The 25,828-nt window shown below is 38.8% G+C and overlaps 1 protein-coding gene across 2 annotated transcripts in view; it reads left to right on the forward strand.

Annotated features, from left to right (window-relative positions):
* MAPK11 (mitogen-activated protein kinase 11) overlaps positions 1 to 23,246 on the forward strand; it is a 32,408-nt gene extending 9,162 nt beyond the window's left edge. Inside the window, exons 2-12 of one of the 2 annotated variants that reach the window (XR_008462914.1) lie at positions 3,076 to 3,205; positions 4,396 to 4,454; positions 5,487 to 5,598; positions 8,412 to 8,441; positions 8,556 to 8,603; positions 11,039 to 11,153; positions 11,274 to 11,345; positions 12,922 to 13,001; positions 17,002 to 17,080; positions 17,226 to 17,385; positions 18,340 to 18,423. Coding sequence is in view for 1 of the 2 variants with exons in the window: in XM_054173806.1 (XP_054029781.1) it covers positions 3,076 to 3,205; positions 4,396 to 4,454; positions 5,487 to 5,598; positions 8,412 to 8,441; positions 8,556 to 8,603; positions 11,039 to 11,153; positions 11,274 to 11,345; positions 12,922 to 13,001; positions 17,002 to 17,080; positions 18,340 to 18,513; positions 21,753 to 21,826 (973 nt within the window). In the remaining variant the exon portion in view is untranslated. Of the gene's footprint in view, positions 1 to 3,075; positions 3,206 to 4,395; positions 4,455 to 5,486; positions 5,599 to 8,411; positions 8,442 to 8,555; positions 8,604 to 11,038; positions 11,154 to 11,273; positions 11,346 to 12,921; positions 13,002 to 17,001; positions 17,081 to 17,225; positions 17,386 to 18,339; positions 18,514 to 21,752 lie in introns of those variants that run through there. The other variant, XM_054173806.1, reaches the window with a different exon arrangement.
* Positions 23,247 to 25,828: the final 2,582 nt, after the last annotated feature.

Consider the following 25,828-nt stretch of genomic DNA (forward strand, 5'->3'; position numbering starts at 1 on the left):
ATTGGATACTGGAGTTTTCTAAATAGGATACAAACTGTCATCATGCATGGTTTATCAGATGAGGTTCCTGCAAGTAGCCTTCCAGATGTTGAAGCAAATTTGATCCTGAAGGTTAAGTAGCTATAGCAGAATAGTGTGCTCTTAATCCCCAAAGCCCTAAAGGATCTGAGCAGCCCACACACAAGAATGGCTTGTCTGTCTAGTTTTGCAGCCGCAGTGGGTAACCTATCTGCAGATGCTAGAGAAATGACTGTGTGTATGGCCATGTTTGTAAACATCAGCTACTGAAAATCCATGCCCCATCAAAAGTCATGAAGTTAGCATGAAGCTGTTAAAATCCTGCGCTTGCTGCTTCCTGAGTTTTTGGACTGCATTGGTCTCTTATGTTCAGACTTTTCTCTGAAACCTTAATGTGCATATAAATAGAAGTTTGTATTTCATCTAGTGGAACTTCAATAGAATTATTTAATACAGGAACTGACAACACAGTGAAGATAGGCCTAATTTAAGCACTGATTGAAAGTCATACTAAGCAGGTGTCTCTAATCTGTGAAAATGATGCCATCCCTATAAGCAGGGTAATGGCTTTATATTCTTCATCTTGGAAAGGACAGACAGTAAAAAAAATAGGTCATAGCTGCAGAGAGTGCTGGGTCAAGAATGATCCTATCTGAAAAAGCTATTGCTAAGATTGTTACAGAGTTGTTTCTTGTAAATTTAAAATATTTGTAATAATTGTGTTTCTTTTAAAAGTTATCATAGAATGTCTGCCTAAAGCAGTGCTTCTGTATTCCATTGAGGCATATGAGCATCATGCTCAAAGATGATGACAGGAATACTGACAATATGCAATTAAAAAGTCACTTATTTTCACTGCCTGCAACAAATCAAATGCTAGCAGTAGAGAACAGATATGGGCTGGGAGATGACATCCATTTGCAAGTATCAAAGTTTGTCTCCATTTTACTGTATAGTTATCACACAGTATCACAGTAACTAAGGTTGGAAGAGACCCCAAGGATCATCAAGTCCAACCTGTTCCAACAGAGCTCACAGTTACATGAGGTAACATCATAATCAGAGGTAAGACACTGCAAAATAGTTTCAAAGAGTCTCAGGAAACAGTAGCTTGGAAGAATGATTTGTCTCCTAAGTGTAAGTGAAAATAAACCAAGTATAAACACAAGTGTTTGGCCAAAGCTGAAGTCTGTAGAAAGAAAAAGGTGCTGAAGGTTGGCCGCAGTTATTTGTGAGGCAATGTAAACACCAGGAGACTGCCAGAGAAGCCCTCTCCTGCCTTGCTGCAAAGTTGCAGAGTGTGAGTTGGCTGTCATGCAGGGAAAGGAAAGGTGAGCGCCTCTAAGCCTTCTCTTCTTCATTAAATCAAACTAATTAATAGCATGGGTTGGGGGTTGATTGTTTGATTAGTTTGGGGGTTTTTTTAAGAAGCTGGCTTGAGTCATTTTAGTTGGGCTGATTGCAAGTCTTCAAGGAAGGGTTTGCAGGTGCCAAGCAAGAAGGCCCGTATTTTACTGGGACCAGAGACATCCTATACAGGGACTAGTCTGAAGACCAAACAGTCTTGGAGAAATCGCGCACAAAGGGAAGCAGCTCATTCTGCTGGCAGAAGGTGATGAGGGATTCAGGGGACAACTCAGACTGCAGCTATGGTGATACAATGGCAAGAAGGGTAGACTGAGTATTAAAGAAGAGGAGGAAGTGTAGACAGGGAGGAATGCAGGCAATGCCTTACTGTTTGCAAAATTTGCAAAGATCACAGGTGCAAGTCATCCTTGATTCTGAGGTACAGGTGAGCTCAAACAACATGAAGTCTGTATTTTTGAATATTTAACTGTTAGTAACTTGAATTATTATGATAAATGAGGCAAGGAAAGAGCCTGAAGGCATTAGCTCTGATTATCATTTGGTACGGTTTCTTGACTGTGGAGGAACTCATTTAAACTGGCCTGTCCAGCTGCAATTCATGATTTCCCATTAGTGATCCCAGGACTCAAGTTGCCATTTGTTTTCTTTCTTTTTCCCCTCCCTGCTCTCTCCTTATGTGCTTCCATCCTGCATCTAAAAAGCTGCTGTCATAAGAATTACTGAAGCTAAAAAAATCAGTGCTTTGTACCATCTGAAAGCTTTGCAGCCTAGAGACGAATGGAGGGTAAAAAGCAATCAGTCTTTAAGTTCAGTGGTTTTAAAACCACTGAAACCCACATTTGACCTTAGAATTAGGAGGAGAGGGATGTTTATCATGATAACAGGATTTAAAACCTAATTCTTCCTAGTTTTGTATAATGTTCACAGTATTTCACAAACTGATACACAGATGGGAAGGTTTGTGAATTACCAGAAGAGCTGAGATGTTAAGCACAGACTGGTGGTTTGGGCAGTTTCATTTATCTAATAAACATTTCCTTTTCCCCTAGGAAAAAAGTTGGAAAGGATGTAGAGAGTATGTATTTGTGAGACTTGACAGTGTTCTCCAGTGGCTTTGTTGGCCAGGATAACACACAGGGCAATTTTATTTAATCTTTGTTACATTAACAGCTAAGCACTGGCTTCCTTTTTATTTCTTCAGAAGTATTTGTGCAACCTTCATGTCATCCCTTTGGCCTGTCACATGGGCTTGTATCTCTGTTGTCAGTTCTTTTCACAGCATTTGTTCTTTGGGCTGCTTTGTGTATTCTGAGCAACACAGTGACCTGTGTACTGTTGGAACAAGTGTCTCTGTGGTATCCCTTCCATCCACTCCTTGGAGTGATACCGGTCTTCTCCTTCTTCCTATGCTTGCTTTCTTCTTTCTTCTGCTAAGGGAGTATCTTTTCCAAGCTGCTCAGCAAAGCCATAACCATTAGTAATTTGCTAGATGGAAAACAAGGGAACTGTCTTTGCATACTTTTAGTTACTGCTGACTAGCTTCCCTGGTTGCAGTTCCTGAGTAGAAGGTGAAAGAAAGCAAAGAAACGATCAAGAACACCCAAGAGATCACAGATTTCTCCAGTGAATTAGCTGTGAACTTGATGTAAAACGTGCCTTCGACATGGAGTTTTTCTTTTCTTCTTACAGTTCAGCTTATGATACCAAAACAAGACAGAAGGTGGCAGTAAAAAAGCTTTCAAGACCTTTTCAGTCACTTATTCATGCGAGGAGGACCTACCGAGAGCTTAGGTTGCTTAAGCACATGAAACATGAGAACGTAAGTGAAGACTGAGTTCTTTCCCTTCAGATTTTCATGACAAAAGTTGACAATATAGACATAATTTCAGTTAGATACAATCTTCTTCAAGAAGTGATGCAACTCTAGCTAGATAGACCTTGCTATCTTCTGTGTAGTAATGTCACTGAGCTTTTGAGACTTTGAGTAAAAGGCTGCCTTTTAATTGAAAAATTATCTAATTTCATCTTAACAATGAAGAAATCCAAAGCAACTGGTCCTGCTCTTCTCTAACTAAAGTAATGGGAATGTTCTGCTCACTACTGTTGGATGCTCTTGAAACATCAGTCCAGGAAGAAAAATACCTCAAACCTACTTTTGCTGAATTTGGGTTCTGTTGAGAAATTAAGGGCAGATACTCTCACTGAAATTAACAGCAGTGTAATATCTGGATGAAAGATGAAGCCCCAGATAATGGAGCACTATTGTGTATGTATAGGGCAAACAGTTGATTTCAGTGGGAGTACTCACTGCTTAAAAGTAATTTGATGAATTGAAGCCCGAGTGAAATACAGTGGGTTGAAAAGTATCCTGCAGAAAGGATACTAAAAAAAGTTAAACCACAAGTTGGAATGAAGCTGGAGGACAGGAGATTCAGCCTGGATGTGAGGAGGAAGTTCTTCACCATGAGAGTGGTGAAGCCCTGGAATGGGTTGCCCAGGGAGGTGGTTGAGGCCCTGTCCCTGGAGGTGTTTAAGACCAGGCTGGATGAGGCTCTGGCCAGCCTGATGTAGTGTGGGGTGTCCCTGCCCATGGCAGGGGGGTTGGAACTAGATGATCCTTGTGGTCCCTTCCAACCCTGACTGATACTATGATACTAAGTCAAGGAAGCCCATTAAACTGTGCATAATCTCAAGTATCAATAGGTGTATAAGCCACGTGTCACCTTGTCTGCAATGCATCTTTACTTTTCCTGCCTTTATTTCCGATTGCCTAAATTCTTGTTGCAATTGCTCTTTTGCAATTATTCCAATTTTCTGCTGGCTGTGGAGATTGCTGAGGCTATACCTGTACAGACCACCTATTGTACCAGTTGTGTTAAGTTTTCAGGAAAACCTTACGTCATATTTTGTAAGTTTCATCCCCCAAATTTTAAGCACCGTCAGTACTTACTGCATGTTTATTACTGTACAGATACCTAAACATAAAGTGCCTATTTCCTCATCTTTCAGGTTATAGGATTGCTAGATGTCTTTACACCTGCAACATCAATAGAAAATTTTAATGAAGTGTAAGTAAAATTTTTAAATTGTTCTGACTAGTTAATAACCAAGTGAGTAAGTACCACTCTGATGTTAAAAAGGAGGCACTTAACTTTCCTAATAGACATGCAGCTGCAGTTGGCTTTGTGTGAAGAAGTCAAATAAATCTTTATGCAACTGTTCCACAAAAGAGAAGGGCAAGGCTGTGAGCCTCCTTTTTGTTTGGTTTGTTTTTTTTTTTTTAATTACAATTAATTAAGATTGTTGTATTTGGTAAATTACTTGATACTGCATAAATGCCAGTAACCAAAACTTTTTCAGTTCAATTATGTGTTAGCTGTAGATTATTTTTCACAGCTAGATGGGATAGTTTAGGAATGCAGGAAAGAATTCTATTGGTTCTGTTTTTCTCTCCATGGAAAGTAGAGGCCAAAGTCCTTTGACCCTGGGGCAAAATTACACAAATGACAACTGAGTGTGATGGATTCATACTTTTGTCCCAGTGCTGTTTTTTGGAAAATAAGCAGTGTTTCAGCCAAATTTGTGACAAAACAAAACTCCAGTGGGGGTGGGGAAGGATGTTGCCCACAACACTCTTATTTCAAGCAATCCAATGTTGATTTTCATCATCAGGTATTCCAGGGCCTTGCAGGCACTGTAAGTTTGGTGCCTCAGGCTCCCACTTTGATGTTGGGTGAGGCTTCCTGTTCATGTCAAAATATGATGAGTTCTCCCCCTTACTGAACTGGTGTAGTGCGTCATGGAGAAAATAGAGATAAAAGCTTTCAGTGTACCATGAGGATGTTTCTTTTTCATTATATTAAATCTCATAGTTGTGATTCTATTGTTAAAGCTCATAGCTGATTTAAAGAGCATAAACTATAAACTCTGCTCTACACAAAAGTGGAAAAGGAACCTGTAGTTGTTCTTTAGATGTGCTGCTTTTAGAAGCATTTACATTCTGATAGTCTTAAATTAGGTGTTTGTGGTGGGTTTTTAAAGGCATAGCCTCAAACTACCACAGTGGTTTTTGTTTTCTTACCTCTCTTTTATTTTCACAGGTACCTTGTGACAAATTTGATGGGCGCTGACCTGAATAACATTGTGAAGTGCCAGAAATTAACAGATGACCATATACAGTTTCTCATCTATCAGCTACTTCGAGGTCTTAAGGTACTGGCTGAATGCAAGAGTTTAGAGTCAGCACTTCTTTATGTCTTGGTTGCTGCCTTCCACACACTCGTATTTCAGAAATTACCAGTTCATTATTCTAACCAGAAATAAAGCCCAAAGCCTGCCAATGTTTGTATGTGTAATACATTTTTAATACTCCCCTTGAACATTGACTTTAGATCGGTGTCTATTTAAGTTCTTATTGGAGAATCACTTGCTATATAATGTCTCAAGTGAATGTATTCTGTGGCACACAGTGTATGTGGTTTAGACACTTCACCTGTCACAAGAAGGTAGCAGAAAAACTTCTGAAAAAATGTGAAGTTGGTAAAAGAATAGTATTGCAAATAACTTGCATTTGTGCTCTGAAAGATGTGAGACAGTTTACAAGAATCAGAGCTGTAGTTTTTCACAGTCACATGGGTGACGAGATACTGAAGTCATTTGGGTTCTTTGGGAAATGTCTGGAAGTAGTCTGGAATCCTTATCCTAGCAGTGTATGATGTTGCAGTCAGTCACCTAGCATTTACTCTTCTTGTAAAGTGATTGTTTCCTTTAATTGTGTTGGTTAAAATTTATACAATGAAGCTATAGCAAAACTTTCTTTTGAAAGAATTAAAACACCATTTTGCTGACATTAAATATCTAAGTGCCTACAAAGAGAAGATGTAGAAAATGCATCCCATTGCTAGGTGATAAGTATTTTGTTGGACCAGTGTTGATTTTTCCAGGCATGAGTAAAAAGAAAAGAGAGAGATCAGCTGCTTTAGTAGCCAGGTGAACAGTAATTGATGTTTTAGATGTGGAAAATAACTGTGTTTCAAAGTGGTAAATATTGGCTCTGAAATACACTGTCTGCATAGAATCATAGAATGCACTGGGTGAGAGGGGACCTCTAGAGGTCATATAGTCCAGCCCTCCTGCCATAAGCTGGCAACATCCCTGACTGTTGCTCAGAGCCCCATCAAGCCTGGCCTGGAATGTCTTCCACCACTAACCTAGACAACCTGTTCCAGGATTCCATGACCCTCACAGTAAAGAACTTCTTCCTAATGTTCAATCTACATCTACCATTCTGTGGTTTAAAACCACTGCCCCTTGTCCTATTGCTACATACCTTTGTAAACAGTCCCTCCCTGGCTTGCTTGTAGGCCCCCTTCAGGTACTTGGAGTAGCCTTCTCCTCTCCAGGTTCAACAACCCCAGCTCTCTCAGCCTGTCTTTCTAGGAGAGCTCTCTGGTCATTTTTGTGGCCCTTCTCTGGACCCTCTCCATCAGGTCCATGTCCTTCTTGTGTTGAGGGTCCCAGAGCCTGACACACTCCCCATGGGGTCTTACCAGAGCAGAGTAGAGAGGCAGAATCACCTCTCTTGATCTGCTGGCCATGCTTCTTTTGATGCAGGAGCAAGTCATCTGTGTCTGAAACAATAACTCTTATATGTGTATGTGGGTTCTGTCAATTTAACTGCAGGTTTTAGTGATTAAAAATTGCAGAACCCAGCCCTTAATTGCTTTGTCTCATTTGCTTAACATAATTAGGAAGATGGATTCTGGAGTTAATTATCCAGCTTGTGGTTTTCCATATAAGGCTAATGTTGTGTCATAGCTAAATATTAGTAAGAATTGTACTCTAAAGGGATTATTAATTGCAGAAATGCACTCAGGTGCATTTTTGGCTCTGTTTTGAAGGGGAGGGGAATGCTTTAATTGAGAATCTAATGTCTTGTTAGTTGAACATTTGGTCGTATATAACGCTTTGCTTACGTCTGTGCTGGAGTCATTACAAAGCACATTCACTTATGTAGTTGATCCTTGGGCTCACTTGTAATTGTGCTCAGTAGTATGGAGTACAGGTTTCCTGCCCCACAGAAGCTGTCAGAGCAGACAAAGCATTAGTATGGAGCTGCATAGTTTGGCAGGCACCTGAGCTGGCTCGTAGAGGACTGCTTGCTGGCACTGAGAGGAGCGTTTGTCATTGTCTCAGCAGCACAGGAGCACAGCTCCTTCTGTCACAAGCAGTGTTTTGGTTTCCTCTTCATTCAGCTGCTTGCAGCTGTTACAAGGAGCACTCAGGGGTGGCCCTGCCCTTCTGATAAACAATTAATAGGTTGAAACAAGACAAATGCTCTTGAATTTTCTTTGGATTTTCCCCAGTTGATAAACACATCTTGCATGTAATCTCTACTCCTCAAAAAAAGAACCTCTAGAGAACAGAAGAGTTTCAAGGTCTGGCTGATCATGGTCAGTAAGGCAATTGGCTCTTAATCCTAACAAGTGATAGGCAATTACAGAGTACCCTTTTCTCACTCTCAAAGTTTTAATGTTTTATGTAAAATAGCAGAGGCACTAAATAGCTTTGGGTCTCTGCTTTGCAAGTGGTAAGGATATGGCTTCAGTCAATAACCTGTCCCAGGGTGCAAATATCTCTTACCCATATCCAGCATTTATGGTGTAGGAAGACGTTCATAGGAGTCAACCATACTGCTCCCTAAGCCACTGACTTCACTGATCCATTAGCTGATAAACATGGGCATGAGACAAATTGCAAACTGATAAGAAATTTTCAACAGAAGGATCACTGCAAGTGCTATTTTTTGCAGCAGAATCTAGCCTTCATGGTTATTCTTCCTGAAATATTGAGCTCTGGATAAGACAAAACAAGGAGGTTTTGAAGTTTGTCATACCTCTGTTTGATCTGAAAGAGTAGTGTGATTTAAGTCTCTTCTGTATATAAACAGTCAGAAGTGAGAAGATAAGACAAGTGACATACTTTCTTTCACTTCTAACTTCAAATCTTACCTTTTTGTTTCACAGTATATTCACTCAGCTGGAATCATCCACCGGGTGAGTTCACTCATTGCACTAATGGAAATGAATGGAGCGTATCCTTCTGTGCATCACTATAATCTACTTCAAAAGGTTAAAATTGTACTTGACTAACTCTGTGTTCTGCTGCAGGACCTGAAGCCCAGTAACCTAGCTGTAAATGAAGACTGTGAATTGAGGGTAGGTATCGTGCTGTAGTAAAGAAGAATGGTGTAAAAGCTCTCCAGATGACAGTTTTGTGAGAGAACATTAGCTACTGTTTTTATTTCTGACTCCATTAATTTCAGCTGTTTGCTGTTGTTGTTCCCCTGGCTTAGAAAACCCATTTCCACAAACATGTGGTTTTTGTCTAATGTTAATTTAATATGAATACAAATTCATCTTTGCAAGATGTTCATCCTTACTTCCTCTCAGATGGTACGTAAGCTCATAAGTTGGCCCATGAGTACTTGACTGAATATATGAGGGAAGTTTAACCTGTGGTAAGTATCTGCGTCTACTGGGCTTAGATGAAGCCTTGTAACAACTTTGGTTTTGTATCTATAGAATTTACAAGATATTTATATGGGAAAAGATACCAGTTACATTGCCAGTTACAACCCCAACTGAAAAACCTAATCAGGAAGACCCCTGTAATCCTCCATTCTCAAACACTATTTTAATGTACACATTTATATCAATAATCATTATCTTGGTGTATTTGTGTGATGGTGTTGGATTGGTTGATGGGTTGGACGCGATGATCTTGAAGGTCTCTTCCAACCTGGTTTATTCTATGTATAACAAGCCTGAGACTATGGAGAAGGAAAAGCTATCTTCGAGCTTTCTAAGCCTTTAAGCCTAAGAATGAGAGTTTAGCATTTCTCCATGACAGCCAGAAGCATCTTTCTCCCTGTGACTGAGCCTCTGATGTAATCACTTTATTCCAGCTGTGAGGGATTTAAGAAAAGACTTCAAATACTACAAGATCAGCAAAAAAAAATATAAAAAATCATAATTGTGAGTAAGAGCAGTGCAGTTAGGTTCCTGCACCAATCCAGATCTGTGGTGAGAAATTGTAGTTTCCTGTGTGGTTTAGTGACACTTGCAGATGTTCAGCAAATTTCATGATTATCCCTTTAATGTTTTCATGCATGTATGCTCAGCATCTGTGAAATTTTATGGGTCATCTGGCTCTGATCATGCACTCTAAAATATGTGTTGTATTTTTGTACTATAAGTAAAGGAGGCTTTGAATTTTTCTTCTTTTTTTAATTTATTTATTATTGTAGTATCTGTGCACCTCTCTGCCTACCATTCATTACACTATTCTGCTTTGTCTGTATTTTTTAGCTTTACTCCCTCCGATACTCAATTGTTTTCTAGTAGAACATCCAGTGGATATTTCTAGGAACAAACAAAAAGCAAAAGAAAAGAAAATATGTGTGTGTACACATTTGATAGATGGGATCAGCTGTTAAAGAAGAATATTGCTGAAACCCTTATAAAAGCAAGAGCATTAGTGTTTGAATTCCATGCTATTATTTATGCCTTGTTTGCCTCATGCTTTTATTTTCGCTTATTTAATAAATAAATAATGCTCTTAAAGTATATTAGCGGTAAAGATGTTAATCTGCTATTTATTTCTTAATTTTCTTTAGGCCTTTGATATCTTCAAATTGGATTATAAGTGAGGAAGTTCAAATTATACTTTTAAAATTTTCTTACTCCCAATGAAAAGGATTAGTCATCAGCTTAATAAATAATCCTGGATCTTGTCACAGGAGGCTGCCACTGATCTTAATTCGCATTTGTAGATGACTGACTTAATGGACAGCACCGAGGCTCAGATGGTACCCTTCCACAACACTCTCCTTCACAGCTAGGGATACATTTTAGCTCTGTAACTAGTGTGACATAAACCAATCAAAAAACAGAAAGCAAAGAAATGAGCAGGGAAAATAGAATTAAATAACTTCATGCCAGTGTAAACTTATTGAGGGAGAGCATATGGAGGAGAACGTTTTGCTATCAAGCCCATGAGTAATCTGTGTACCTAAACAGAGCTCCTTTGTTGTTTCAGTGAGGGAGTGCTACCAAAACCAGATGGTAGGTGTTTTAAATCTACCTTGTTACATGAGGTGTGTGTTTCTTTCCTAGTGACACTGGAATGATTCGTGATTTGGGTAAATGCTTAGATTAGACGTGAGAAGGAAACAACAGAAATCCTGCAGATTTGTGATCAGCTCTTGTCTCTTTAAATTTTTAATGGCCAGTGGCACTTGCCATTGGCATTTTGCACAAACATTCCCAGTTGATGTTTCATCTTTTATAGCAACAGTGCTTATTTTTAGCAAATTAATGTCAGTTGAAAATTGAACTTGAGGCAGAATGCAAAGTTTACCTTAGAGGACAAAGGGCCAGGCTCATCACAGTGGAAGCCACTTTATGTGGAGTTACAGTGGGGAGAGCAGATGAGTTCATCCACGGTGCTGCTGTTTTACTTCACCAATAGTGAGGGACTGTGGATAAACTAAAAAATGAGTAATGGGAAAAATCAGTACCTATCACAAGTGATGAGAGATTTACTTTTTTTTTTTAATTGTTATTTATTTCATTTTATTTTTTGTCTGTAGATTTTAGACTTTGGTTTAGCTCGACAAACTGATGATGAAATGACCGGGTATGTTGCAACAAGGTGGTACAGAGCTCCAGAAATTATGTTGAACTGGATGCATTACAATCAAACAGGTAAACTAAGAATTGTATTTTGCTACAACTGGATATAGTGATGGTTTTAAACCAAGAGGCAGCTCTGTTTAAGAATCTCTTTGGTTCATCATATGCATTTCTCTTTCCCTTTTTTGGCAGTTGACATCTGGTCGGTTGGATGCATCATGGCAGAGCTATTGAAAGGGAAGGCCCTATTTCCAGGAAATGATTGTATCCTTAACAGAAACCATAAAATGCAGCTATAAAATTACTCTTTAATTCTGCCTTTTTTTTTTCCCCCTCTAATGACTTGATTGTTTCTATATAAATGTTTTTGAGGTAACACAGTTCTACAAACAGTAAACGATTTTGGCTAGTGTTTCCATTCAGTGTATACAACAGCTGAGTATGAGACCCACCAGTAGGAAGAAGAAACAGTAACAGAGCAGCAGTTCATAAGTTACATTTATTGTTTGTCATGTATCTGTATTTAAATCATAACCTCGTTACAACAGAGCAGATTTCTTCCTTGTGTGTATCACAGTGAAAAAAAGGTATGTTAAAACTGAAGCTGGGGCAATATTTTTTGATCGGCTAATATAATTTTAAACAGTAGAACTGCTTTTAGGCTGGAAATTCCTAAAATGCAAACAAATGAAATTCTAAATAAATGAGGCATATGGTATCCTGTTATGAAAAAGGCCAGAAGATCTAGAAATGCCACAGGGGCAACAAAACCCTCTCTTCAGTTCTGTGCCGCAGCCCTTGTGGAGCATCAAGGATTTCCACTGGTGGTTGCTGTACAGGCAGGAGGAGAAAAAGAGCCATTGCAGAGGAAGACAGTAAAAGAATAAAACTGAAAACCAAAAGAAGCCCATATTATGAAGAATGAGGAAACTACTACATCAGAAGAGGAAAGATTTTAGTGGGAAAAACAAAGACACATTCTTCTGTGCTCAATATTGACATTTCTCACTGCTCTGAAACCTGTCCAAAAGCAAACACTTCTGCAAAAACATAGCCATTGCCAGGTGCAAAACAACAGACTAGAGCTGCCTGAAAAAAAACTGTTAGGAGATAAGTCTCCTTGCTGACCTTTCTTTTGTGCTTATCATCATTAAGCTCTGTTGAAACTACAGGCATTGTCCAGGTATCTATCATCTGGATGACGACTGCACCTCACACTTCGATTCCGTGATATGTGGTATTTTTAAAAATCAATACCTCTAGTTTCCAATAAATAATTGATTTTTAAAAAATTATCATTACTATTTTTTGCTGTTAGAAATGATTGTCTACAATTACATGATTATCTCAGTTTCAATAAAGCTGTAAAATAGCCTTGAGTCTCTATGGAAAACATTTTATATATCTCATATGACAACGAAAAAAAAAATGAACATTTTCAGTGTTTTTAATCTTGAGACTGATGTAAAACAATTCTTTAAATGACAATTTTCCTGCCATCCCACAGGTTAGTGATTTATCCCTATGGGGTGAATCATATCAAACTGTTCTTCAGAACTCCCTCAGGTCGCTAGCACGTAAATGTGATATTAAATTCAAGTTTAAGAACATGTTAAATTGGGAACTAGGACAGGAAGGCAGTATTTTGCATGCACCTTTCTCACATACACCTGAGAGGTTCATGTAGTACATCAGAGAATCTGATACTCCCAAGACTAGTCTTAAGCAGGTATGAATTGGTTTCCTTCCATGGACTACATCATGACTGTCTGCATGAAAGCTCATTAATTGTTTAAACCCAGAAGGACTCTGTGCTGTTCATTTCCCTGAAATAATGCAGATATCGATCAACTAAAGAGAATAATGGAAGTTGTGGGAACACCCAGTTCTGAACTTCTGAAGAAGATCTCATCAGAACATGTGAGTTCACAGCCACATTTGGTTGACCAACTTTCTATCATTCTTTTTTCTAATTGTCATCCTATGTCACCGATTGTGTTACACATGGGCTCCTATTGAAACTGAGCAAACACTTCAAGATGAGCTCTCTTGTCAAAATTAAAAAAAAATTAATTAAAAATTCTCTTTTTAGAGGTATCTTAGCTGGGTTCATTTTGATACTTCTTCTCGTGTGTTCAGGTTTTGAAATTGCTTTTGTAATTGGTCCTGATGATCTTTTATTTTACTGCTATGCTTACAATGTATTCAAACTGATGCTCAGTTCAGAGCATTATATTGTTATTAAATATTATGTCTGTCATTTCTGTATTTTTCCATTGTTGTAAGTGATCTAAACAGATACATCAGAAATCAAATCAGAGTTCTGCATGGGTGGTCTTATTTGGATCCCCAGTTTGAAATTCATATTTGTTCTCTCTGGATGCTTGTGTGAGGTTCACTTTCATGATAAAATCTGTAGTTAATTATATGATTTTTAACTCTTCATATGACTTCTTTAAAATAGAAATTTAGTAAATAAAAAAATTCCAATTCATTTCTCTGCTAAAGCTACACTTAGAGGATTCACTTTAAGCAATAGCCATTGATATCTCACTGAGGAATGAGATGTGGCATTGATAAAGGCAGGTGATGGGCACAGTGTAAAAACTGAGATAAACAACAGCCCACAAATGCCTTCTGAGCTGGAACTGTTTTCTTAAACCTTTTCTGTATAAACCTCTGTTTTCAGCTTGTGTGTATATTGATGGGTTTTCTTGGAACTTACGAATGAATACACTGGTGTGCAAGCCGGAGCAGTAGGAGAGCCAGATATGGTATTTCTGGAAGGTCAAAGCATAACAACACCTCATCAGAGCAGGCCACCACACAGCCCTGGGGTTTGTGTGTACCCAGGACTTGTGAATGGCCAGGGCAGGAGGAGGATCTATCCTTGTGCCAGGGATTGGATCAACCAGCAAATCTCAGACTGCTGCCTTAAGTGCAGGTCCTTTTACAGCCTTCATGCGTCATTCGGATCCTATGGTTTTTGCAGTAACACATTCAGAGGTGTGTACACAAACGTGTGACTTACCCACAACTAGTCACTTTGTGAGCTTTTTGGTTATGAGATTAAGCACCTTAAATATTTACTGGAGATAGCATCTGCTTTTGTCTTTATTGTGCCTCAGAGCACACATCAGTGAGCTACTGGAATCTGGATACTATTTTACTGGGGCTAACTGCACCATTAGAGCATAGCAAGAACGCAAAAAATAAGTTAGTGAATGGGAATGCTGCTAGGTCACCTCTGGGCCGTTGCTGCCTAGTTAGAGGAGCAGTATCAAAGGAGATACATGCCTTGCTTGGGGGCACTTGCCTCTTATAAGGGAAGGTTTAGTTTATTCCTTCATTCTAGTTCTTCTTTACCTTGTAATTTGGCCTTACTGTTTAGGTTTTCTTAATGCAGCTTTCAGTCCCAGACTATTTTTGTCATTCCTCTAACAGCAAGGTCAGAGGATTTCTGAAATGCCAAGCCTATTGTGAGTTATAAGTAGAGGATTAAAGAACTGGAAACTAAAAGTTCAGTTTCATGGGATGTTTCAACACTAGCTGTTTTGTCAGTCTCTGTTAGTATAAATGGTGATTGCATTTCATTATTTTCAGAATAAATTGAATCTCTGGGTTCTATTGGTTGGGTTTCCGTGGTGAATTTATAAGCAGAAGGGACAGGTTTGTAAGTATACTTCAATAGGTCTTCTGGGCAAGGCTAGTGATAATTTTGACCTTATTCAGTCATGTTTGGATTAGTGATGTTTATTGATATCTATGCAGAAACAAATAATCCACAAATCCACAGATGTTTGTCACAAGATAAATTTACCTTGTTGCTTCCATGCGAGAGCGTGTAACAGCTCTTTTTGTCTGCTGTTTATACATATGTCTAAGCTAATGCCCTGGAAGACTTAACTGATAGGAGCTGCACACCCTGACCTTCTAGCAGGTGTTTGCTGCCTTTATGAACTTCAGGGACATAAAACAGATGGAGCAACACCTGTGTTTGGTCTTTAAACATCATTCTCCACTTAACTGGCTACAGCAGCTAAGAAAAATGTCATCCTTATAGAAAGCTTTACTGTCAGAACCATAGTAGAAATGGAAAATGCTAACATAATTTTAATAGGTTGGAGATAGTATCTGCTTTTGTCTTTGCTTTTGTGAAGACTTGCTGCTTTTATTAAAACTGAAATGTCTCTAAAGGAGGCCTAGAGTTTTGATAGAATATGCTTACATCTTACAAGAATCCTGAAAAATATATAGATCTGCCTTGTTAAATTAGAACAGTTTGAAAGGAGACTGCTGTGTAATGATTTAGGATAATTTTATGTCAGTTCATCATAGTGCCATCAGTTGAGATGATGGCAGAGACAATAGCATAGAGACCAGGATATGTTTGCCAAAGTGTAGTTTTAGAATTTTACAGATGATATGTCAGAGTATTCTATAGTCTCTATATGATAGCTCAGAAGATAGATTGAAAACTGGGAAACTGATATTGCACTTGAAACCACGGAGCTGCTTGGTATGAGGAACTTTTATTTCCTTTGCTCTCTTCAGTAGACCAAAGCTGCTTAGTCAGCCGCCTGCAGATAGTCTGCTAACAGGATTGATTGCGAAGAGTGCATGGAGACATCCCTGTAACACAAACATGTTTTAAAAGTGCATAGAATGCACTTGATTAGAAGGGACCTCTAGAGGTCATCTAGTCCAACCCCCCCTGCGGTAAGCAGGGCCATCCGCAGGACTTGCCCTTAGTAAAGCCATGTTGACTGTCTTGAATCATAGAATCAGTCAGGGTTGGAAGGGACCACAAGGATCATCTAGTTCCAACCCCCCTGCCATGGACAGGGACACCTTACACTAGATCAGGCTGGCCAGAGCCTCATCCAGCCTCCAGGGATGGGGCCTCAACCACCTCCCTGGACAACCCATTCCAGGGCTTCACCACTCTCATGGTGAAGAAATTCTTCCTCATGTCCACCCTGAATCTCCCCACCTCCAGCTTCATTCCATTCCCCCTAGTCCAATCACTACCTGAGATCCTAAGAAGTCCCTCCCCAGCCTTCTTGTAGGCCCCCTTCAGATACTGGAAGGCCACCTCGGAGCCTTCTTTTCTCCAGACTAAACAGCCCCAACTCTTTCAGTCTGTCCTCCATGTACCATAGCATAGCTTCTAAGAGGATCTGTTCCATAATATTCCCAGGCACAGAGGTGAGGCTGGCAAGTTGGTAGTTCCTAGGATCCTCCTTTCTACCCTTTTAAAACCTTCCAAAATGGGTGTAATGTTTCCCTTCTTCCAGTTACTAGGGACCTCACCTAACTGCCAGGACCTTTCAAATATCATGGAGAGTGGCTTGGCAATTCGTGGGTCTGATACACGGGTAGGCACTTCCTAGCTGAGTTTGGATGAGCCTTTCTCAGCCACAGTGACAAGGCAAACTATAAATTATGTTAAACATCTGAAGATCTTCACCCTGGGAGTATCAGGACTTGTTCTCTGGTTAGTGAAGCTACTATCTGAGAGAGGAGAGTGAGGAAGGAAGGGCACAGTTCAGATTGTACCACTTATCTGAGGATAACTTAACAATGATTTAGGTTGCAATTTCAGGTTGAACATTACATGCCTGTGTTCCTTGGGGATATGCTGCAATGAACCAGTAAGTGTAGGTGAAAATGTAAAATACAAGTATGAGTAAAATACAGCTGTGTAAAACTCCTTTGCTTATTGTGCAATATACAGGAGTGACTGTCTAAAAGTCATACATGATTATTTCATGTAAACAAGGATTCCCATGTATAAGAAACAAAACAAAACAACAAAATAGAAGTCTGTTTATTTAGAGTTGATATGGTTATTGATGTGGTTACTCTTGGGCAAAATTTAACCTCTATGTATGTGGTATGTATATTGATTTATTCCTAGGCGAGAAAATACATTGAATCTCTTCCACATATGCCTCAACAGGATTTGAAAGCAGTATTTCGTGGTGCCAATCCATTAGGTAAGAAGGTCAGACTGGTATAGATTAAATCTTTCACTAACATAGGAACTCAACCCTTCTTTTGCTATATGAGCCCACATGATAATGATCAGACCACTGAAGATAACATGCTTAACCTTTCATCCTGAGACTGTTTTGCTTTCAAGTGTCTTTTGTTTCTGGTGAAGATTACTGGAACCTCCTAAAGGAAAATGTGCATGAAAAGCAAAAAGCCAGCTACATATAGCAGGAATAAATTAATGTCATTGAGTCTAGATTAAAGACATCATTTCTGGCTCAGGGAGGCCATGAGCTGTAAGTTGCTGGTGAGCAGAAGGATATATCAGGAAGTATAGTGGTTTGAATGACCCTTTTGAGTGAGGAATAGATTAGCCATTGTGGGACACAAGATACCAGTCTAGAAAGGCCTTTGATCTGGTCCTGCACAATTGTTTTTACACCTAACCAATTGGTTCTGCCTTTGTAAGAGATGTTTTTCTCTGAACTATTTCATGTGGTATGACGTCTTTCTAGAGTGCCTGGTCAGTTCCACTGCGTACACATTGAAACACTGTATATAGGGAAATATTATGAGTTAAAATGTTTTGAATTCTTTCTATGTATTAAAATACAACTTTACTTTTACAAATACAAGTAGAAGTGAATTGTTTCTTTGTAAAAAATGGGATTTATTTGCAGGAGGTAAATGAGATCATGCTACATATTAATATTATAAAGGCAAGTTAATGACAATGCTTATATGAAAGCACTAAAAATTGGTTTTATATCATATTCTAAACAGTTAGGATAAACTTTCCCTGTAAAATAAAATCTGGTCTTGCAGATCTCTCTTCTAATGCTCTGCAGCTGTCAACTTCAAGCATCTTGTTTATGCTTGTTCCTTTATGCTTTGTGGCTTTCATCTGATGATTTCATTGGTACAGCTAATTAAAACACAACACAGGATATTTAACTTTTAAGCACAGAGATCTTTTCAGAATGAAGACTTTGGGTGTCTCAAGAGGTGAATCAGGTATCAAATAAACTGTAATGAACCCTTGTGCATACCACAAGCAAAACAGAACCTTCCTTCAGCTCTGAAAAAGCATGTTCACAGTATAACATCCTCAAAACTTATACTGCTTAACTTTTGTGGGTTTGTCAATAACGTTAGCTGTGTTTAAGGTGAGTGAGAATAGCCTGTGTGTAAACAGCTGCCTTCTCTTTTATTAGTAGATGGTCTCTTCTGGCTTTGAGCTGTGTTTCTCTTTTTCCCTTAGCTGTAGATCTTCTTGAGAAGATGCTTATATTAGACAGTGATAAAAGAATTACTGCCTCAGAAGCACTTGCACATCCATACTTTGTACAGTATCACGATCCAGATGATGAACCTGAGGCTGAGCTCTACGATGAGTCAATAGAGAATAAGGAGCGAACCATAGATGAATGGAAAGGTAACAGAACTGCACACAGTGGTTAATGTATGAAGCAGAGCAAAACCTCACTTAATTAACAGTTTTCCTCTGTTTCTAACCAGAGCAATTTGAACTTTTAAGGCTCAGGGAAGCAAGATAAGTCCATGTATGTGTTTGTGGGAGTGGAGAGGTGCAAAGGGTTGTGTTTCCTCTCTGGATTATGCTCCCTTCCCCTACGCTGTCATCACCTAACCAAATTCCCTATAGCAGGTTTACTCCTGAGTAAAAGCTGATGCTAGCTACCAGATAACCACATTTGTTATTGCTTTTAGTTTTTTAGGTCAGATCCTCAGCTAAAGTAACTGTCCTACAGCAAATGACAGTATTTGAGATTCTGATCTAGCTTTGCTCAGAATGGGAAATTAATATTTTCCATGTAGATATGTATTTTGTTAATCATTTATTAGATGGCCAAGTAGTTGGAATTAATAGATAAACCATGCTATTGATCTTGTTTGAAGATAAGAGTTGATGATTTTACTTGGGAGTGACACCCCAAAATTCATCCTTGAGAAATACTGCAATAACCTTTTTCATTGTTGTTGGTTAATTCCACGCTTGCATTGTGATTACATTATGCTACAGTGTCACGGAAGTGATGTAGCTAAACATTGTTTGCAAATGCACTGAAAAATACAGTCCAATTTCATCATTGCCTAATGAGGACATACTATGCTAACAGTTCCTTACTAGATATTTTAAATTGAGAGTAATGTTTTCTAAAACTAACCATTCTTGTTTATCAATTAAGTCCTTTCTGTGGCTTAAGATTAAATGTGTATTCTATAAAATAAATGCTCTTCTGTTTCTATTTATATATGCTGTAAGTTTTACTCCAAAAAGATTTTACAAAACTTCATTACCACAGTGGGCAGGCCTATGATGAAAAATACTGACCTCCTGTGTCTTACTTATGCCCTTCCACTTGTGCCAGGTTTTAGCCTAGCCATTGCAGGGAAGACAAGCAAATGCATTATAAAGAAAGAGAGGAGTGAGGTCATGGGTCTCTCTACCATAAAGTAACCTCCCAGAACTCTGAAAAGAGTTTTCTAGAAACCTGCTGCATTTGTACAGACAAGGATGATTGACTGGTATTGCTTAGTCCTTACACATGTTCTCCTTTGCAAAACCTGGCAGCTTACAGCACCACCCATACATCTTGTTTACTAAGAGGCACGTTCAGTTCACTGCTGTACTTAGCAGTGAATGATTTGTTTTGTGCTGTTTTTCAGCTGAGTCTTTACCAGGAAGGTTTAACAGTTTCCAAGTCAGGAAGCTGATTTCTGTTTATGATGAAACTTGGTTGAAATTATTTCAGGAACAATCTTAGCTTAACGCTTTCTGAGCTGAAATGAGAACATGGGAAGGACACTATCATATTTTTCTACATCAGCTACCCTTGCTGGAACTACAGTCAAGTTCCTTCTTTATCCAGTTGGGGGGTAAAGGGCCTGAGACAAGAATCTTGAAACTGGCATAGGATGTGCAGCTCTCCTTCCTGGATAAAATGAACTTGGGGAAATCAACTTTGTCTTTTCAAATATGGTATGTGCCACGTTTAAGTAAGATGGCATAATAGGTGAGCATTTGCATAATATACTTGCATTGTTGATGAAATACTGACCCAATTTCTCAAGGCTTCAGTAGCATATTTCCCCTCTCTTTCTGCTGAAATTAAAAATCAGTGGTGCTTGATCCCAACAGGGACTAAGCACCAAGGTAAAATGAGATTTTGGACATTTTGTATTGCACATTATGCATTTGTTTCCTTGGCCTCCATTGCAACACTATGAGCTTGCAACCCAAGCTCATAGATTTCCTTCTGACATGTTTTATCAGTAAGAAAATACTTCAATATTTTAGTAGCCCAGAGCACAGTATTTAGTTGAGTGCTATGCACTTACCTCTCCCTAACTGTTGTTCCAGTTGCACATATCTCAGCATAATACCTCTACTATCTGCTGAGTAAGTGTCACAAGAACCAGGTAAGATGTTTCATGAACACACTGTGTAAAGCCAGCAGGAATTAATTCTAATATAAATTCAGGTGTCTTGATTTGATGCTGGCTTCCTGTGACTTCAGTCAGGACCGCTCCAGATCCTGCCTGGCTGCCTGTGGCCAGATGCTACTTAATAGCCACAAGTGAGTCACTGAATGAGTCACCTAATGACTCCTTCCACCCCAGGAATTCTGCATACAAAATTTCTTACAGAAGAAACCTTCACTGAAGCTGGCGTGCTAGTCACTGTACACCCATACACCATGCTACGGCATAGCACTGCCAGAGATTGAGCAAGATTCATCCCCAAGAGTTTCACATGCTTTTTAGAGGAGCGCTGGGTCCATTTGCAGGTGTTGCAGCTGTCTCAGATCTGTTTACTAAACAAGCTGATAGGCACACACTTTATACGGTTTAAAAATCACTGTTTGGAAAACAGAACCTGAACTAATGCACTATTAGCCACATATTTATGTGTAAACAGGATTTGGTCCTCAAAATACAATATGTATGTTGAGAAAATACATAGGAGGTAGCTGCTGACAACATATTCCACTACTGTCCAAGGCACAAAACAGGATGTGACTTTTGGCCTGAAAAGCTAAAGGGCTCTTCCTAAAGCTGGGTAAAATAGCAAGGAATCCATGTTTCTGGCGAAACTCTTTATGAAGATAGAACTGTTAAATCTAAGAGATTTTTTTTTTTCCAGAGGACCTTAAGCTGGTAACAGTAAAACATAAAAAACCTCCAAAGCCTAGGTCCCAAGACATTAGCAGAGAATTGCTAGTGATTTATAGTGAAGGCAACTGACTGAGAGATGATAAAGAACGTTCTCTGCAGTTCAAAGTGTACATATTAAAACCTGTTTGAATGCTGTCAGAGATTCCATTTTCCATTATAGTTTGTCTTTCATTACGTCACTTTGGCAGGTCATCTGACAGCATAATTAATGTTTCCATTTCAAGGCCTGTGTGTTTTAGTAATTAACCAAAGGGGACAGATATGTTGTACCATAACAGTGTTTGTGAATCTAATTTGTAGTCTGAAGTTAATGAAAGGATTCCTTGGGAATGCAGTCTGGTTTTGGATCTGGACTCTAAGAAGGCTGGAAATACAAACTGCAAGTCACGTGCTTCCATAGAACTGCTTTGTCTGGAATATTTTTCTTTTGAGAGAGTATCACCTAATTCTTCTTTCTCCCTTACACTCTCTCTACAGAACTTACCTATGAAGAAGTGATTAGCTTTAAACCCCCTGACTTAAAAATGGATAGCCTGGAGATAGAACAGTGAATATGGGCAGCTCTGCCTTGCCTTGCTGTACTGTGAAGACTGTTAAAATATAACCATACAATTAACCTGTGGTCAGACATAGAATTTACTATCCAAAGACATTGAAGAAGAGGAGAAAAGCAGATACATTATACGAAAGACAGATGTTGTCTGGTTTGGATGGGCTTTTATTTTGCCTTGTAATATGAATGTATTCCCAACTCGAAAGGATGATAAAGAACTGCTTCATTCTGACAAAATTATGCACTGAGTTCCATCGAGCTGTATTCTGCATGTTTCATTTTATCAGTTGTATTGCCAAAATAAAGGTGACTTTTAATTTTACAATCATACACTTAAAGCATGAATGTATACAAACATAAACATAGAAGTCCATACAAAGAATCAACTTTTTTTGTTCCTGGCATTTTATCTGTTTGTTTTCATATTGTTTATAGTTAGTGCCTTTATGAAGAGAGGGCTTGGTAGTGAGATAGACAGAATATGCGTATGTAGTCATATCTGTGGTGATCTTACAAATTTACTGGATGTCTCTCAAGCAGTCAACAGCAGTTGAAAGTCTCTAAAAATAAATCTTTGTCTTCTGTTGCCATTAAAGTGTCTGTTCTCATTATTTTCCCCATGTGTGTATTCGTAATCTGCACAATGCCCATTTGTGAGATGATTTTATTTCCCAATAGTACTCCTAACCATGCCATCGATGGTACTCCTAACCATGCCATTGGTGGAGTGTGGTGAATTTGTCCCAAGTTACAGGAAGGTGTCCAGAAGGCACTGTGGCAGGTCACTTAGTCTTCTGCAAACTTTAGCAAAGGCTGCCACAGACGGCAGTGCCGGAGTATTCAGTTCAGTTCACTGCTTTGAATTCAATATTCTTCATTGCCTTGTTTTCCTTCACATAATCCTTTGGAAAATGTGTCTTCCAATGGCAATTACAAGATTGACAAAGCAACAAGATTTAAGAGTGTGTGAAAAACAAAACATCCATCCCATCAGAGTTTCTTTTTAAGCAAAATTGTAAAAGCCTTTCCAGCTTTGAAAAGTTGGGAAAATAAGTAATAAATTGCAGGATACACCAGATGCTGAAATTTCTTAAAGAATTAACATTTATCTGATTTTTTTCTGTTAAAGGCATACTAGTGACAGAGGAATATCCTCTGGCATGAGGCCTCTTGTGATATACTGCTGTATCTTTCTACATACTTGTGCTTCATGGTTATTTAATGTTGGTCACATTTGTGTCTCATTCTAGCTCTGTCAGAGTCTCATTTTGGAGGTGGCTTTTTATAATATTTAGGTGTTCCGAAACTTTTGTCACTGTGTTTAGTTGTACAGCCATTACATGAGGTAATGAATTCTACTACGTTTGTTTACTTCCCTCTATCTTTTGTATGCAAAAAGCTTTTTCTTAATAAACACATTTTAGAAAAAAAAACCAAAAAATCAAGTCCAAGCACTTTGTTGGTTTTTTTTTTCCAGAAATTCTTGATACAGTTATTGCTTGTCTTATCTGAGAAATAGAAATAAGCAAAATGTGAGCCTGATTTGTGGTGGACTGCTGTTGAGAACGTTGACCAGTGGAATACAGCCATTTGTGTTCAGCTTCCTGCAAGGAATATTAATCTGAAGGTAAACACCTGCATGGGTTTCATGCAAGTCCTCTGAAGTGTTGTCTGGCCCTCATGACTATGCATTCCTATGAAGCTGGGTGAGGCCTGTAATGGTCATGCAACAACTGTACTTCAGGATGACTAAAATAGGTGGAAGTCTGTAGATTCTTAAATTACTTATCTGACTGCAAAATAAAAATAATCAGTTAGTAATGTATTTTTTTTTCATTTGTTTACCAGTTAACAAAAAAAAAGGTAGCTCAGTGCTTTATTTTCTTGGAAATCTGGTAATGAGCTTGCTAGCCTGTTCTGCAGCTCTCTTCCAGCTGCAAGGGGACGTATTAAGTAAAGAAATGTCACAAGAACCTCCTGCAACTAAAAATAATTAATTTAGTGTGGGATTTGTCCCATCATTTGTTTAATCTGGTTTCCTGTCTATGAGAGTGGCCATCACCAAATGTTTCAAAGGATGTATAAAACTCTGCAATAGGCAAAGGCCAGACAGCCTGCTCTTGCCACAGCGTTGCTACTTGAGGTAGAAAGAAAGTTTTACATCACTTCCAAAATTCGTTCTTCTGGCAACTCTGAATCTTCCTCTGAATACTTTTTATATTCAAAGAGGATGGGGTTTTTTTAGGATATAAATTATGTAGGAAGAATACGGTCATAGCCGTATCTAAGCTAATCAAAGCTGACAGTAATGGGTAACAAGAGCTCAGTTATTTTTAATGAAATACCATCAAAACCTATAAATCATCTCTTTAATGTCAAGAAAAACAGTAGGGAGAGAGACATCTTCTTCCTTGATTTGCAAAATGAAGGCAATTTCTTAGACCTCAAAAGCCACTAATTAAAGTATTTTTCTAGAGCAGGTAAGGGACTCCCTTGTGGTAATCTAATGTGGGATTACAATGCCATAAATTTATCAGTTTATAACAGCAGGGCTGGATAATTGGAAAGTCTGTACCCCACTGGGACAGAAAGGTGGAAGGCTTGGCACTAACAATGCTTATCGTGTGAACACAGATGGAGAAAAACATACATCAAGCAACACAAACAGGAAAATGGAAGTAAACACCTAGGAGTGAGGGCTTTGTTTGGCTTGGTGAACCTGTAAGGCAGATTGCTTGTTACAGAGTAAGTAAACATGAAAGTAAGGATTTTATTTCATTAAAATGTATTTGATAAAATTGTATTTAATGAAAGCATTGTGTACATGACCCAGTTTTATTTGCAAAACTCAGAGTGGAGCCTGCTTAAACTGGGGTTTTATCTCCTGGCACTACTCTTACTCCTGTTTTTTACATAGATACAGTGCATAGAGGATGTATTTTGTAGGTCCTCTGTGCATTGCATGTATGCTTGAGGAGACCATTGTAGGTTTTAGCCCACATTAAATTAGGGTGCTCATCATCCCTGACCACTTGCAAATCACAGAAGGTGCACCGCTGGGCAATGCTAAGGGAGGAGGCAGCTCAGGCTGCCACTGGGGGAGAACACAACTCTGTGGCTTTCCCTGGTTAATTACTGTCATTGTTACAAATTTGCTTCTAATCTGAATTTACCTGGTTTCATCTTTTTGTCCCTCTCCCTACTGAATTGAAATAGCTTCTACTATTTATTATCTTACTATAATTGGTACTAAGTGGAGCCCCAAGTCTAGCCATTTTGTCATCACTGAAAGCAAAAGGCCTTTCAAAAGAAGATGCATACATCTCAGGTTTTTGTCATGCATAAGTACACACTACACTTCATCTAAAATCTGAGTATTCTTTAAGCTCTCTACTTCATCTGCACTGAAGGCCAGTAGCAGGAAACTGATATGCCACAGACAAAGCATAAAGACAAAAGAAATCCCTAATTTACAATGTGCCAATGCAAAGAAAAAACAAGGATGGTTTAGAGGAAAAGCACAGAATTCCATCCTCCCAGAACATAAAAAGTTGTTACACAGTTATGAAACAGCAGGGTTACTTTGGGAATTTACAGAGGGGAAAATAATAGGAAATTAGGTAATCAGCACTGATATATGAATAAATATATTGTGCACCACTAGGCCAAGAGGCATCGATTAAACAGCTTTGTTGCAGAATTGCCATTAGTGCTCTTGGCATGATTTTGATGTGGTGCAAAAGATGAAAGCAAAAGGGAAGTAGGGTCAATACCCTGCAGAATCTGACTTGGCGAGCTCACCCTAGGAACAGGACGGGGACAACCCTCTCAAGAACAAAATGCTGGCATCAAGAGAACCTTTAACAGAGGTGGGGAACAGTCAATACGAAAGCCACTTCCTTTCTTCCCGTCACATGTGGTCCTGGATCACAAGAAAACAGGCCACTACCTTCCCAGCTCTCAAGACCTGGTCAAAGATTACTCTGTTCAAATAGTACCA

Source organism: Dryobates pubescens, chromosome 27 (assembly GCF_014839835.1).
Source record: "Dryobates pubescens isolate bDryPub1 chromosome 27, bDryPub1.pri, whole genome shotgun sequence".
Taxonomy (NCBI): Eukaryota; Metazoa; Chordata; class Aves; order Piciformes; family Picidae; genus Dryobates; species Dryobates pubescens.